General features: G+C 48.1%; 1 protein-coding gene across 2 annotated transcripts in view; it reads left to right on the top strand.

Annotated features, from left to right (window-relative positions):
* The window catches only part of CD247 (CD247 molecule), a 57,900-nt gene extending 44,117 nt beyond the window's left edge, over positions 1–13,783 (top strand). The window contains exons 2-9 of one of the 2 annotated variants that reach the window (XM_009961547.2): positions 3,775–3,881; positions 6,579–6,632; positions 8,076–8,159; positions 8,860–8,895; positions 9,936–9,992; positions 11,780–11,782; positions 11,929–11,967; positions 13,483–13,783. In XM_009961547.2, coding sequence (XP_009959849.1) covers positions 3,775–3,881; positions 6,579–6,632; positions 8,076–8,159; positions 8,860–8,895; positions 9,936–9,992; positions 11,780–11,782; positions 11,929–11,967; positions 13,483–13,548 — 446 coding nt within the window. In that variant the 3' untranslated portion in view covers positions 13,549–13,783. The remainder of the gene's footprint in view (positions 1–3,774; positions 3,882–6,578; positions 6,633–8,075; positions 8,160–8,859; positions 8,896–9,935; positions 9,993–11,779; positions 11,783–11,928; positions 11,968–13,482) is intronic. The other variant, XM_086463181.1, reaches the window with a different exon arrangement.
* Positions 13,784–15,113: the final 1,330 nt, after the last annotated feature.

Below are 15,113 nucleotides of genomic sequence, written 5' to 3'. Positions count from 1 at the left end.
TGTATTTGTGTACCTAGATGTCGACTTGTGACTCAACTCCTTTTTGATGCCTGGGGAGAGAGATGCTCTTTGTCTGAGCCATGTTTAAGCAGTAAGCTTGACATCATTTACAATGCAATGCAACTGTATTCCCTGCCGGCCTGTGACTTGACATTAGCTCTGCCACGTTCCTGTACTTAGACATCTTGCTTTAAAACCCTGCTGTGTGTTACTGGATTGCTGAAATTTGGACTGGAAAAACACTGGCATATGAATATTGAAAAGGTGCTGCGCATCTCGCAGTAGGCAGTGGGTAATCTGTAAGGTTAACAGGGAAATTTGGGAATTATCAGTGAAATATTTATCATTTGTGCTGTGCTCTGCCTGAGGCAGCTGAGTGTGACTGCTCCCTCAAGCCTGGCAGGCTTGGCTCTGCTCAGCTCCCACCATCAGCCCATCCACTGGAGCAGTATGACCTTGGCCTCAGCCCCTCAAACCACAGCTAAGGGCTGATGAGGGGCAGAGAGTACACTTCGGTGGCACCTAAGGGACTGGCCTTCTGTTTGCGCATGTTGCGCCAATACTGAAGAGGCAGTAACTCCTCCTCTAGCAATTTAAAAACCTGAGCTGATCCTGTTCACAGGAATGGATGCTAACTGTTTTAACTGCTGCTTGTTCATTACGCTTCATATCTCTTTGACCTTTGTTTCAATTGGCTTTATATCTTTTGTCTTTTTCTCTCTCGCTTTCTAATCCGGAAAGCTATTGCAAAGGTTATTATTTAGAAAGTGCTTTGTACCTTTTTTTTTTTAAAGAATACAGAAATCAAACATATTAAGGAAGGAAAAGACATGAGCTAACTAATTTTCTTTGTTTGTTTCTAAATGTTGGAGTTTGTCATTGTCTCAATACATATTTTTCCATTAACAGTCACAGGCAGACTATGGCTAGCAGGATTTCCCTCACTGAACAGCTTTGATCCATTACCTGGGGCGCCAGAGGCCAGGTTGCCCAGCACCGTGTGGGCACTTGGGCAGCTCCACAGAGTCAGCCAACGTTGACCACAACTGACACGGAGCTACCGCTAAGTCCCTGGCACTCTTGACTTCTCCGTAGTCCTCTACGTCTCCTGTTCAAACTCCTCCTGGTCTGGGGAGTTTATTAGTGCTGGAGAAATACTGGACTTGAGATGACCGTGTGAACATACCCTGCTTCAGCACAGGAGGAGGGGAGTCAGGGCCAGGATCCCCAAAGCCTTCTTCAGCAGCATCTCAGATACCCCCAGGGCTTCCTGGCTCTATGCTGGGCTGCTTACCTTCCTTAATTTGTATGTCTGATCTGGGCACAGCACTGGAAAACCCTGAGCTGCTTCTGGGCCCATCCAGCTCGAGGCCAGAGTACTCTGGGGCAGGCCACTGCAACTGCACAAAAGCAGCTGAGTTACTGCTAGAAACAAATTGCCTCTGGATGCTGCACAGCTGTATTCCCCAATGCTGCATTTTAGCTACCAGGTTTAATGTGATTCAAGCTGGTTTTGTGTTGAACCAACTCAAAATATAAAGTATTGTCTATAAAATAAAGGTTTGTGTAAAATATTGTCCTGTGACTGTTTAGAAGAAAAACTCTAGGAAAATAATCTTAGCTTGTTTGTTGGTTTAATGTACAAGGTCGGGCAAACAATTTAATCTCTCTGTCTCCAGTTACCTCATGTATATGTGGTTTTATAATCCTGAAAAAAATGTGATGAAGGTTATTGTTTATAAAGTGCTTTGAACCTCATTTTTAAAATAATAGAAATAGGAGAGGAAGAACGAAAACCAGATAGGATCTTAATCTTAATTTATTTCCATGGATTTGTTTCTAAACACACGATTGAAAAAAAATGAATGCAAACTCCTAGTTCAGACAAGCAAACAAATCTACTGTTTGGAAATGTTTGGGTTTTCTTCTGGCTATTTTAGGCTTTCACTGGGAACAGTGACTGTATCATCATCTACTTGAGATTTTACGATTCTATTACCAAGAATCCAGGCACAGCTTTTCAGTCATGCCTTATACAAATTGCACACCTGAGCAGTATGACAGGCCATCATCACTAACGTTGTTTCTGCAAAGCAGACTTCATCACAGCGGTGAGTGCGTGCCGCCTGAATGTCACCTGCAAGTCTCTTGCAATGAAATTATCGGCATGGCCCCATGGGCCAAGTCTAAGGCACAGAGTGGTCCCGCTCTCAGCACTGCAGTAACTCAGCACCTTGAAGCGTTGCACTGAGTGGTTCAACTACCTGCCATCACCTGTGGTTAATGAGAATTCCCCATACTTTGTTCACCTAAGGAAGGAGATGAATCATACCAATTCTTTTCATCTTTATCGAAAGGCTTCACAGACTCTTGATCATTCTTGTCTTTCTCTTTTGAAGTCCCTCCAATTCTTTGTACAAAGCACAACTTAGATTTTTAAGTGATTTTTTTTTTTTTTTTTTTTTTTTAGTAATTGTGCAAAACAGCTTTTACTTTGGGGATGGACCTGGAGCTGCATGTTGGGTCTATAGTTACTTAGGCTTCTTGACCTGAATTGCTTTGATTTTTTTAGCTACATTTGTGAACTTACTACATGTCTACAAACTGATACAGGGGCAGTTTCATCAGTTTTTAGCTGCTGAAAACCCAACATTACTGTGTCCTGCTTGATGCAGTCAGGGTATAAATATATGCAATGTTGACTAGGAAATGAACATCAGCATCTTCTGAGTTACAATTTTATTGAGCTCTCAATTAGCGTAGTAGTAGATTTTTCTCCCTCACAAAAGTTTTAACACTTTTTTAAACACAAACAAAAATTAAAATCTTCTGGGGACAATCCATCTATCAAGAGCAGCTGGTTGAGGTTCCTGTGCAGGGAATTCAGGTTTAAAACCTTCCTCTCAAACCAGAAGCACATCAGGGTGTCTCACTGGTATCTCATGGACGTGTCCTGACATCTGGGGTTAAAAGTGTCTCTCTCCTGCCCATAATTCCCTTCTCATGATTAATTGTCTCCAACATCCCCAAACTGGGAGCTCAAGAGAACCCTTACAGTGAAGACACTGCAGCTTTATGGTTACAATGTACAACCTGGGATACGGGAGATGCACCTTCAGATTTCTCTTCTGAACAGAGTAGCCATTTCAGCCTGGATCTCCAGCTGACTACGGTGCTGTCGATCTTTCTTTACATTTGACACAAAATTCTGTCCTGAGAAGCCCTTCCCTAAAATTTTGTCCACACACAAGTTTTAGTTGATGAAGGAATCCCCACCAGGCTCAGTAATGAATCACTGCAGGAGGTGCTGCTGGGTTTTCCCAGTGGTTTTCTTGCAGTAACCACAGTGTTAGCCATCCTTGGTTAGCTCCATGCATATCCTGTGCTCTCGCCCTGACCCACACCTGCGAGCTGCAGGGAGAAGAGCCTGGACTCTGTGGGGTGGGAAACGTAGGGTAAAATGTCCTGTATTGGTTGAGGGAAGTTGCAAACATTTCCATCCTTGGAGATACTCTGACTCAGCTGGCTGAGGTCCTGGACAGCCTGTCTTAACTGACCTTGTTAAGAGACAGGCTTGAACCTTCAGTGGTCCCTTCCGACCTAATTAATCCTATGATTCTTATTCAGATTTCCAACTCTTTTGCAAATGGACAGGCTTGCCCTCATACTGGCTAGTTTTCCATGGAGCGCTAGGCACCCCTGCCACATTTGTGCCGTCAAGCAACAGCGATACAAATGGCCTTGTTTCTTGATATATCTGGTGTTCCTGTACAGATGCTGTACCAGTTCTTGGACTGACAGACCCAAGACTCTGCTACTTACTGGATGGATTCCTCTTCATTTACGCAGTCGTCGTGACAGCCCTTTTTGTGAAAGCAAAGGTCAGTCTATCCAAACACTAATGCGTTTGGCTTTGGTAGTGTAAACAGGTTGGGCTGAGCTGGAAAGTGGGGGTGGAGAGGAAGCATGCCTCTTAGAATAAGACCTTTTGGGCGGGTTGTTTTCTTTTTTTGTTGTTTCTTGAGGTTTTTTTCACTTTCCTCCTTTTCTGGTGCCAACCTGAGCAATCCTAAAGGAGTTCTTTCTGAAGGGTCATCAATGGAGGGAAAGAGAGTATAATAAGAGCGTTTTGATGCTACAGTTATGGATGCAGTCAGAGATTCTGGCTATTGTAGCTGGGAAATGCCTGATCAACAGTGATGGGGTTTTTTTCCGCTGCTTTGTCATTGGAAAGAGAGGAAGCGATATCAGAAAATTCAGGATAAATGCCAAGCTTGTGAAGGGTGTATTAAAATGTCTCAAGGAGTCAGACATCTTTGATAGTATGACTATGATGATACAAATGATATAACCACAGCAACTCCCAGGAGAGGAGTCAGGGGGACAGGATGGACACAACTTGATGGGCTGTTGTTACCATCCAGCAGCTGTTCAGCATCTAGGGCTGAACTTAGTGGCTTTACTGCACTTCCACGGCAGGAGGTAACGTAATGTGATGGAGGTATGTACGTTTCCAGATATGTACATGCTCTGAGAGCTCTGCTGATCACGGGGGAGGAGCTGTCTGCCTCTCCCCAGCACAGGGCACTCCAATGCGGTGGTGCTTTCAGCCAAGCCTGAGCAGGTGAAAAGGTGTCTTGGCTGCTGTCTCTACATCTGGCTCAGCCTCCCCGCAGAAGCAAAGACTTGCTCCACTTGGGATCTCGGCTTGCTTCTCACTGGGCCGCGGCTGAGATCACCAACAGGAGCCCCGACAGGGTGATGCTGCACTGCTGCTGGTGCCCCCGCCGGCTCTGCAGTGGGGTCTTCTCTCAGGACTGCAAAGCCAGTGCTGAGCCCAGAAGGAGAGAGGGACGTTTGGAGGAAACGAGCAGAACTCGGCAATGGCAAAGGAGAAACCTTCTTTTGTTACCAATGTAAATCCCGACTGCAGATAAAAGTGCTGCTCTGGGACTTGAAGTCTTTTTGAGGCTGTCTAGAGGGACGAGCTGCCGGGGCACAGGGCAGGAGCCCTGTGTCCTGCCTGGTGCGGGGCGGGAGCATGGTAGGTAAGGAGGGCTCGGCAAGGCATCCAAGGAGAAGTGGGAACCCGGCACAGGGAGCTGCCGCAGCCACCGTGGGCTCACCAGCCGCTCTTCCTCCCCCACCCAGAGCGGGTCCTAAGCGTGTGCTGGGGAGGCAGACACTAGTGCGGGTTCTCCCTCTGGGGCTTCCTGCAGGGGCAAAGCTGGAGCTGGAACTGGCCCCAGGTCAGAGGCAGCGTCCCTCGTCCCTCGCCTTTAGGTCTGGGAGCCCTCACTGTCCTCCTGGTGTGTCCAGCTGTTTGCTGGTGACATGCATGGCGTTTTGCTGCAGCACCTACGCTGCTGCACGAGAGAAGGCAGGGGAAAGCCGTGCCTGCAGTTACGCTGGAGTCTCGCAGCTGAAAGCAGCAGAGGTGTTGCAGCTGAAACACCACCATAAAGCACCAAAAAGCTGGTGGGGCATTTTCCTGGGTGGGGGGGGTCTTTGCTTTGTCCCAAACCTAGGACTTTTTTATAAATCTTCCAAGCTGTGTCATATCGCTCCCCTTGCCTCCTGGCCAAAGGCACTGTTTGTGGAGGCTTTTGCCAACAGCACAGCCTCGTCTCTGTTGTGAGCCTTTTATTGGTGGAGCACATGGCCAACACACATGAACATTTACGCTCTGTTGCAAAAAACGTGCGTTAGATGCTTGGTAAATTACTGGTCCCACCAAAGCTTCGGGGATGACAATGACACTTTCTCTGGGAAAGGGCTGGAGTAGGTAACTTGTAATTACTATAAATACGATTTTAAAAAACAAAGTCAAGTTCATCCTGTGCCTAAATACAAACCTAGCTAGAAAGTTACATTTAATAAAGAATTTAACATATGATAATAACTCAAGAAGGCTAAAGCAATGCAGAATGTAGTTTGATACTATTTTTTCAAAAGACTGTAACAAAAAGTAGCTGCTCTTACTGACCCAAACCTGGCCCTTTTTACTAGAAAGTTTGGCTTAGCAATTCACTGCTCATAAATGTTATGAGGGGCTGAGCCAAAGAGTAGCTACAGAAGGGAAATCCTTTACCTACCTGTTATTTGCCACTCATGTCAACTTACTGTGGTGGCACCGCAGCCCCCATAAGCCAGGTGTTGTTACCAAGGGGCACGGGGATCCCCTGCACCCTCTGAAGCTGAGGGCACCCGGGAACAATGCAGGCAGCACTTTTGCTGGAGGACTGGGGTCTCAGTGGGTGCTTTTGGTTGGTAGTGGCCTCAAATGCCCAGCTTTTCTTAACACAGGCTGCAATTATGAATTTATAGCCTGATGGAGCTACTTTTGATAGCACAGGATTATGATACGCACAGAACAGGAATGCAAAATCAGTGAGGGAGAGCAACCTGGTGTGCGGCTCAGAGTGCCAGTGCAGCAGTGGCTTGTATTGCCTCCAGCCCTACCAGTGCCATGGGTGGCTGCTTATGGCTTGCCCTGTTTCTGATGAGAGTAACTTCTAGGAGAGAGGGAATAAAACAGAGCCACTGTCTCTCTGCTCATGGTATGGTCTCTCTTCCAGCTTAGCCAGGCCTCTGAACCACAGCTGCAACCAGGCCAGGATGATGTCTATAATGTAAGTAACTACTGGGTTTTGTTTGTTTGTTTTCAAACCTGCTACCCAGACAGACCTTTTGGGGCACTTAGAGATAGTGAATTGCATGCAGATCAGAAAGACTTTGGATGACCCAGCTAATGAAAGTGCTATACCCAAGTGGGCAGCACAGCCCTTGTAAGGAAGAAAGAAAACCTGTCAAGGGCAGCTTCTGTTGTCATTTGTCTGGCTGGATGCTAGGTAGATAGGTGGGCTGTAGGGTCCTGATTCGCTCCACTGAGCTGAAGGTATACCAGGAACCCAGGCCATTCCAGAGAGAGTGCTCGGTGTGCTGCACCATGCACTGCGCCTGTGAGATCTCTGAGAGAGTGTGTGTGTGTGCAGCCACCGGACTGTTCCGTACGATGTGCACACCCCAGTTTCTCACCCAGCCCTCTGCAGCTGGCTTGCACCGCTTGCTGATCGTCATTCCTTGGGCGACTCAACAGGCACGCCGCCACCCGTGTTGCCGATGTTATTTGATGTGGGCTGGAGAAAGGGCAAACACCCAGGACTGCTGTGTTGCTGACTTTGGGTGGCTGTAGCTCTTGTATCGCTGAGCGCGTGGAGCCTGAGTTGTCACAGCCCGGCTGCCTCCGTCCCAAGCTTTCCCGTTGCCCAGCAGCATGAGGCCTGTGGGGCCGGGTCACACTGGAGGCGTACCTCATCGGCTGAGCCCTAATGGTAGCCAGCATCAGGTGGCTCTTCAGGCAGGGAAAGTGGTCAGAGACAAGATCCTGTCTGTCCTTCCTAGCTAAATCGCTCATTCATGACAGAATTAAACTAGCTATTTTTGTGATGTCTAGCTGTCTTTTGATTTTAATTTTTTTTCTCTCACGCTTTTGACCATAGCCACATCCTGTGATGAGTTCTACTGTTTAACTGTGTAATGTATGAACACTAATGCATTTTTCTCAGTTTGAGTGCTGCCTGTCACATTTTCAGTAGCACTCTGTCAGCTGTGTTATTCTGACCTGAAATCTCTCCCTTGCCCTCTTCCCAGGTAACCTTTCCCAGCTAAGAAATGTGCTGCGCATAAAATTTCCGTAGCTTCTTGATGCAAATTTAGACGAGCAGCTCTGCAAGAAAAATCAAGCTCATGGATCTTCACCCACCAGTGGGAGAGAAAGCATGAAAGTCAGCTTTCCTCCCCCATGTGCTCTCTCATTTTCAGCTCATTTCTACTTAAGAAAGGTTCTTGATGCAATGGCTTGCAGTTTTGTGCTGCACAGGCCACTCTTTGTCATTTCCATGGCTTAGTTGTAGACATTTTTGTTGACAGTTGCATTAAGGGGTAAAAATGATTCCTAGCTCAGTTACAGTACTGGACATCAAGCCAGGTTCCCTTTCTTTTCCTGTGTTAACTCAAGATTTATTTTCTTACGATCATAATTTCCGTCACTGCTTCTTGCTTTCTTGTTTCAGAAACTGTCTCGTGGACACAGAGATGAATACGATGTTCTGGGGGCAAAGCGAGGTGCAGACCCTGAGCTGGGCGGGAGACACCAGGTAACTTTCTCCCACACACGTTCCTTTTTGCTCTTAATCGGGTCCCTTCTTTCTCGTGCCTAACTGCTGTTTAGACAGGCAGGCCATCATCACGCGTTTGCAAAGCACAAGCACCTTCCTGGAGAGGGAACGACAAAAATCCATGTAGCAACTCAGGCGGATGGCAGCATGGTGGGGACAAGAGTAAACCTCCCCCCCTCCTCTTCGCTCTCTGACCCTCGTGTCCCCCCATCGCTTCGCCGAGAGCTTGCAGCCACCCAGAATAGGAAGTGACACCCCGCCTTGGGGCGGATGTGGAGCAGGCAAGGCAGGAGTGGGTGTTTCACGAGAGCTTGCCACACATGATGCCGCCAAACAAGCGCCAAAGTGCTTTACCAAAACAAGTGTTTCTGCTGCAGAGTTTCAAAAGAAAAGGGAGGGGTAACCTTCTGCATCGGCGCATAGGGCTTGCCTGCAGGTGACAGCTGTAGGGACTGGGCAGAGGCGAGCTAAGTCTTATCAATGACTAAAATTAGATTAATTTTCCAGAGTACAAGTTGTCTTAACAGAGCCTTATGAGTGGAGGCAAGATGGGCCATAATGGGTATGGCACGTCCATAGAGCTGTAGCTGTGCCTCAGAGCAAATGCACGGGCGCGTACGAGGTGGTGGGGGATGCTGGTAGTGCAACACGGGGGCAACTTTCTTGTTTTGTTTTACAGCAGAGAAGAAAGAACCCTCAGGACACCATCTACACTGTGAGTAGAGAGTGCTGGAGGGAGAGGAGAGGCAGGGAGGGCTGGAAATAGGAGTTTCATAGGAGACTTTTCCCCCCTACCCAATTTCAGCTTTGGTTCAAACTTAACAGCTGCTTTCAAAGGCTTCTCTTCCCTTCCACACACCACCACCCCCCCACCCCAGCTTTTTTGCTAGAAAATTTCTGCTCCCTTCTCCATGGTAGGAGAAATACATTGGCAGATGGGGAAAAGAATTTGGATCAAGATACCTGCTGATCCCTTTATGTTAGCCATTAGTGAATCATCAACCATTGGTCCTATGTGACCAATGCTGCAGTATTTTGTGTGCTTGTTCTCCAGCCCCTCTGACTGCTCTCTGACAAAGGCCAGATGCCAGTGCATCTACGAGTGGCTGTTTAGGAGCCTCTTGATTTAATTGATTTCACTCTGGCTAAATGTGATGGTCTGTGCTCCAAAGGGTAGCTACGTGAAAGCTGAAGCTCATGTCTTAACTGGTGTCTTGCTGGATGTTGGCTGCTTGCTGAGAAATGAGCTTGTTCTCCAGACTGGTCTTCACTGTTATTGAATTGAACTCTCAGCTGGCTGTAAGCATATGGGAACTGCTTCCCCAGATGGAGGAAGGAAGAGCTCCTCTTTTTTAACATTCACTCTGCAGTGTTAGACTTCCCCTTCCTCTGGGCCTGAGCTGCATGTTCAGGTTTGTCTCCTGAACAAATGCTGCTTAAAGCTTTTCTTTGGAGAGCTTTGATTGCAGTATCTGGTGCCAGTTGAGATAAATGGCTTGGTTGAGGGTAGAGTTACATTTGTTTCAGTGTTTTTGGAGACGAGGTGGTATTGATATGCTATGCAGATTTGCTCATGTAGAGCATCTACTTAAATGCGTGTTGGTCAAGTCCTACCACTGTCCCTTCTTCTCTGGAATATATTGAAGCTTTGGAGGCAAGGCAGCCCCAGAAGCACAGGCTTGGAGTGCAGTCCCCCATGGGTTGGCTTGACTCCTCTAGTAACACACTGACTCTCTCCCCCGGCTCTGCTTGCAGGCACTGCAGAAGGACAAGATGGGCGAGGCATACAGTGAAATTGGAATGAAGGGAGAGGTGAGTCCTACTTTCCTTCCTGGTAAAAGCCTGGGATGAAAAATTCTTCATTGCCACTTCCTTACAGAGCAGTAGCCCCGGCTGCACGTAGCTGCCTTGCGCAAGGCAGGCCCCGCGTTGCACAGCACCTGCAGGCACAGCTGAGAGCAGTGACCTATTTCCTGTAGTAACCGGGGTGCTCGGTGCCACTGTAAGACTGAGGCGTAGCTGTAGCGTTATAGTAGCCATAGAGCAAGGTGAGGTCAGACAGTCGTCTTTGTCCCATCAGCATTAGCAACACAGCCCCGACACCAGCCATGCCCCTGGGCGGGTGAAATCATGCCAGGGGAAAACACTTCAACATTTGGACAGAAAAATTCTGACGGCTGCCCCAGCTGAGGAGGCAGAGGGTATGAGATGGGTGAGAAGTAGCTGAAGGAAACGTCTGGTTTCAAGCACTGCCATGTCTGTGGCCCAGCAACTCACACTAGTCAAGCACGTTCCTCCAAAGCAATTCAGAGCTGGAGGCTCACGGTTTCCCCTCTATGGGCTGGTCTGCTTTATAGGCACAAGTAAGCCTTTGCAAGCTCCTCCTTGTGCCTATCTTCAGACAAGCGATGGGGGAAACATTCTCCTTCCTCCACCTCCACTCTCAGATGTTTAAGGAACACATCAGTTCTGTCTCAGGCCAGCAGCAAAGGGATAGGTTTAGCTCTGTGCACAGACTGCTGGGGGAGGGAAGCTTATGTGAAAACAAGCCATCTGGAGACACTGTTTGTGGCAAAATGAAAAATTGCTGTGACCTACACAGGTTCAATTTTATGTCAAAGTGTCTTACATACAATCTTTCATTTCCCTCTGAAATGTGAAAAAAAGGGGCATTTCAAAACGAGGTGCAGTGTTGAGAAATGCTGAAGTAACACCCACATTTAATCCCCTCCCCTTTTTTATTCTAATACCCCTCTGCCATAGTCAAGCTCAGTTTACGAGCTACGGGTTTATAAAGTTGCACCATGTTTTTATGAATGCTTCTGTCACTGGAGGGACAGGGACCCCAACCCCTTGCTTCATTCTAGATGTGTGATCATTTAACAGGCTGCTGGAATTTTAATTGTAATTTAAACTCTTTGCCGCATATTTGTGACACAGTCAGTGCTGTATCACTGCTGCGGTGGGGCAGTTAGGAGAAGCCATGGGCTCGTTGTGCCAGGCTCCATCCAGGGGCTCTGCTGTCCCTGGTTCTCACCCAGGAGTTGCACTCTGGTGCACAACTTGGCTGCTTTGCCTGGCAGCTCCCCGTACCCCTGGGAATGCAGCAGCAAGCGAGTTCAAGGGGAAAGTTTTTCTTTGTACCTGGCTGGTCTGAGTGACCTTGTATGTGTGCTCTACTTGTACCATGACAGTCCCAGCACCTGTTTTACTCAGTCTGGCGTGACTTTGTCCTCAGGCAGCCTTATCTGCAGTTCCTTTGAACATCTAGAGACCTTACAAAACGTGTGCTGGAGAATTTACTTACTTATCCATATCTGTCCAATGGAGAGCAGAGTCCCTTGGACACCAGCTGACATGTGGCAACTCAAAAAATACAGACCCATTTCTTCCAGGTGTGCCTTCAGCTCATAAAACAATCAGTGTCTACAGGAAGGCTGCTGAATCTCTATACATACAGTAAATGAAAGAAATAGCAGCATCATAACACTATGACAGGAAAATATGTCAGCAAACCAAAATAATTTCCTTTTCTTTCCAGGCCTTGCTGTTTTCTCCTTCACAGCCCTTGTAGCATGCCTGGGCTGGTGCAGACTTAGCAGGTGCTTTCCCTCCTGCACAGAGGGTGCCCAGGCCAAGCACAGCTGCTGACCCTCCGTACAGCATGGGGGAGGTCAGGGGTTTCTTTCCTTTTGCATAACCGGGAAAGCACCCGTTAATCTGTGCTTGTTTTTCTTTCCCAAAACAGCAGAGGCGGCGAGGCAAAGGGAACGAAGGCCTCTACCAGGTAGGCAATGCATCCAGCAGCTGCTCCCCTCATCTATCTTCATGTTACAACATTTTAGTCGTAGGCTGCAGTTACGTATCTAACTGCGCTGGTGGTGATGCGTGACGAAGCAGAGCTTTCAAAGCACCTTCCTGGGGGCAGATACCGGGTTCAGGGCAAAGACCACGCTGCAGGTACTTTGATAAAGCGGCTGCACGTTCTAACTACAGCTGGCTGGAACACGTGTTTAGCTGCTCTGGTAGGAACCATTTCCACAGTCTTGCAACCTAGAGATCCACATTTGACTGCGGCAGATGACGCGTGCAGTCCTCTCTCCAAATTGTTCATTGCTTAAATGGAACCTTCAGGCTGCCAAACAGCTGGCCTAACTCAAAGCCTCAGTGGTTCAGCCCATCTCGCTGTGACGTAAGGAGCACAAACTGGCCAGCACCTCCAGTCCCTTGGCGCGCTGGGGGGGTTTCAGCATTGCGGGCACGTAACGGAGGGCAAAGGAGTCCATCGATAAGGCCTGATTTGGGCTGCCACGCGTAATTGTTCCAAAAGGCATTTTACTTTCTGTAGAAGCCCGTACATCGCCATTGACATTTCAAAATGGCAAAAATAAAATATATATTAAAAAGTTCTTCTGATGCAGCACGTGCCAGGGAGTTGTCCTGTAATGTGGTGTATTTGTAGCTAATGGCACCTTTCTTCAAAACCTGCTCTGCTGAGATAGTCACAGGTAGCTGATAAGAAGTGCTACCTTATCAGTGTGCTCAGTGTGCCACTAAATACCCATAGCAGAGGAGCAAAGGGTAGCCAGAAGTTTTACAAGCAGGCACCACGTGTCTTAATAAATCCTCACTCTTGGAAGCCCCAGTTAGGTCTGCCCTGGCAGCCTCCTGGGCTGCCCCGCACCCCTGCCACCCCTCCTGCTGCCCTGCTCCTGGGACAGTCGGGTCCACAGCCGCAGCAGGGACCTGTCGCTCACACTTTACAGCTGACAGACCACCGCCAGAGCAGGCTGGCAGGAGAAGGGCTGCTGCCTCGCAGGGAGGGGTGTGAGGGGATCCTGCCCCGGGGTTCACAGCTGTCTGAAGCCCCGCTGCCAGCTTACCCACAGTTGCATCTCACTTCCTTTCCAAATTAAAAAGGAGCAGTGCAGAGCACAAAGTTCATGATTTAATGTCTATTCATTTAGTTTGCAGACAAAGTTCATGCTAGCATCAGTTAGCTCCTAATAGTCAATAATATGCGAATAAAATGTCCTCTAAAGATCTGCATAACTGGTTAGGATGAGTTGCTGTAGTCATACGCTAATCTCAGTCATTCAGGATGCATCTTGCCTTCGGGTAAGCGGTAGCTATTGACACCAAACAAAGACCAATGGATCAGCCATGAGTAAAAATCTCTGTAGGAAAACAAAACTAAATTTAGAGTTGTGCTGTGGAGCCCCTGCCACCCTGTTCCTGACCAGTCGGCGAGGGCAGCTAAAAGCACTCACGCTCGTACCTCACCTGTTTTTCTCTTTTTCAGGGACTCAGTGCAGCGACCAAGGACACGTATGATGCTCTGCAAATGCAGCCTTTGCCCCCCCGCTAAGCGGGAGTCACCGAAGGGAAGGGCAGGAGTGAGCGATGCCCACCTGCTTTGGGGAGGGGAGGAGGGCAAGCCTTGCTCATCCAGAACAAACACTGTGTGTTTTCTCAGTGCAACAACCTACTTCGGCTGGCGCATGGAGGGAGTATGTCTGGACTTGGTCAGTCCTTTCTCCCTTCCCTCCTGAATCATGTAACCGCAAGCTTTAGCTATTAAACTGTACATATCTTTAAAGTTGTTGCCAATAATGGGGGTTATTAGGCTGATGTTTGGAAGATTTGTGTTGTGGGACCAGACCACACCTACTAACACAGCTGTTTCCATAGCTCCTACTTGCCTTTCGGGGGGGATCAAGAGATGTAATTACGGCTTCATTGCATTTAAAGAACTTGTAAAGATAGAGCAGTAGTTATTTCCTGTAGTATTTATCTTAAGACTATTTGACACAGGCCAGCTAAACCTTTTGCTTTAAATTTACCTTTTAAAAACTGCTTCAGTGGAGGATGACTTTTTTCTTTTAATTGTAAAAAGTGATGTGATGTTACTGTACTGAAGGACAAGGGCTGAACAGCTGCTGTTCAGTAGGATGAAAATGAGCACTAAGCTCCAACAGAACCAGGCAATGGCATTGCCTCTCATCCAGCACCTGGAGCTAGACAAGAGCCAGGTAACCTGTGTAAGAGACTTCTCAGAAGGCAGCAGATACCTCATTGCAATGAAAACAAGGAGAATGGACTCTGACGGAGAGTGATACTGGAAAAGCCAGGAAAACTCACCCTGGAGAATCCCATTTGCCCAAAGGGTTTGGCTGAAACATCTGCCCCCTCACATTAGCCACATCTACAACTACCACTGCAGAACAGGCTCCCCTGTTGTACAGTAATTCTGGTGTCACAAACAGACCCAAACTATCACTTCCGGGCAACAGAAACTGCACAAAAGCCAATGTAAAGAGACCAGTTTGGAAACTGCATTATTAGGTGACCTTTAAAGATGATGCAGGTATCATTGCGAAGAGCTACTTGTTCAATAATGTAACACATTTCTGGTGAACCAATAAAGCGAGTGCCAAAGACCTCTGTGTGCCCGTGCGCCGTGAACGGCGGTGGGAATGGTGCAAGCCCATGAGCTGATGTGGTCAGGGTGCCTGGACCAATGTCCACCCAGCAGCATCGTCTCCTGGGTAAGCCGAGGAGGTCGGCGTTGCAACAGGCGCTTCTAAACACGTCCTGGGAGGTGGGGTGGGGTGTTGGAAAAATGCCGTAAGGCCGAGTCTGAAAGAGACCCTCGCCTCCTGCCGTGTCCTTGGCTTTGCCAGTGACTTACACGACCACACAACGAAGCCTGTAAGCAACTCAGCAGCAAAACAAAAGGTGTTTGAACTGGAGTCAGGAGCCGAGCAGTTCATTCTGCCAGTCCCGATGGAGGGAGCGGAGCTGAAGCAACACCGGGGGAACACAACCGCCGCTGTGGGCGCTGCCCAGGTGAGGGTACAGGTTTGTTTCTTAGGGGGCTGGGTGAGCAGCAGAAAAACTTGCTGCAATTGCTGCTCTGCAAATCACAAGGCT

Source organism: Leptosomus discolor, chromosome 1 (genome assembly GCF_034619465.1).
Source record: "Leptosomus discolor isolate bLepDis1 chromosome 1, bLepDis1.hap2, whole genome shotgun sequence".
Lineage (NCBI taxonomy): Eukaryota > Metazoa > Chordata > Aves > Leptosomiformes > Leptosomidae > Leptosomus > Leptosomus discolor.
The sequence above is the reverse complement of the archived record's forward strand: the minus strand, read 5'-3'. Positions and strand labels throughout refer to the sequence as shown.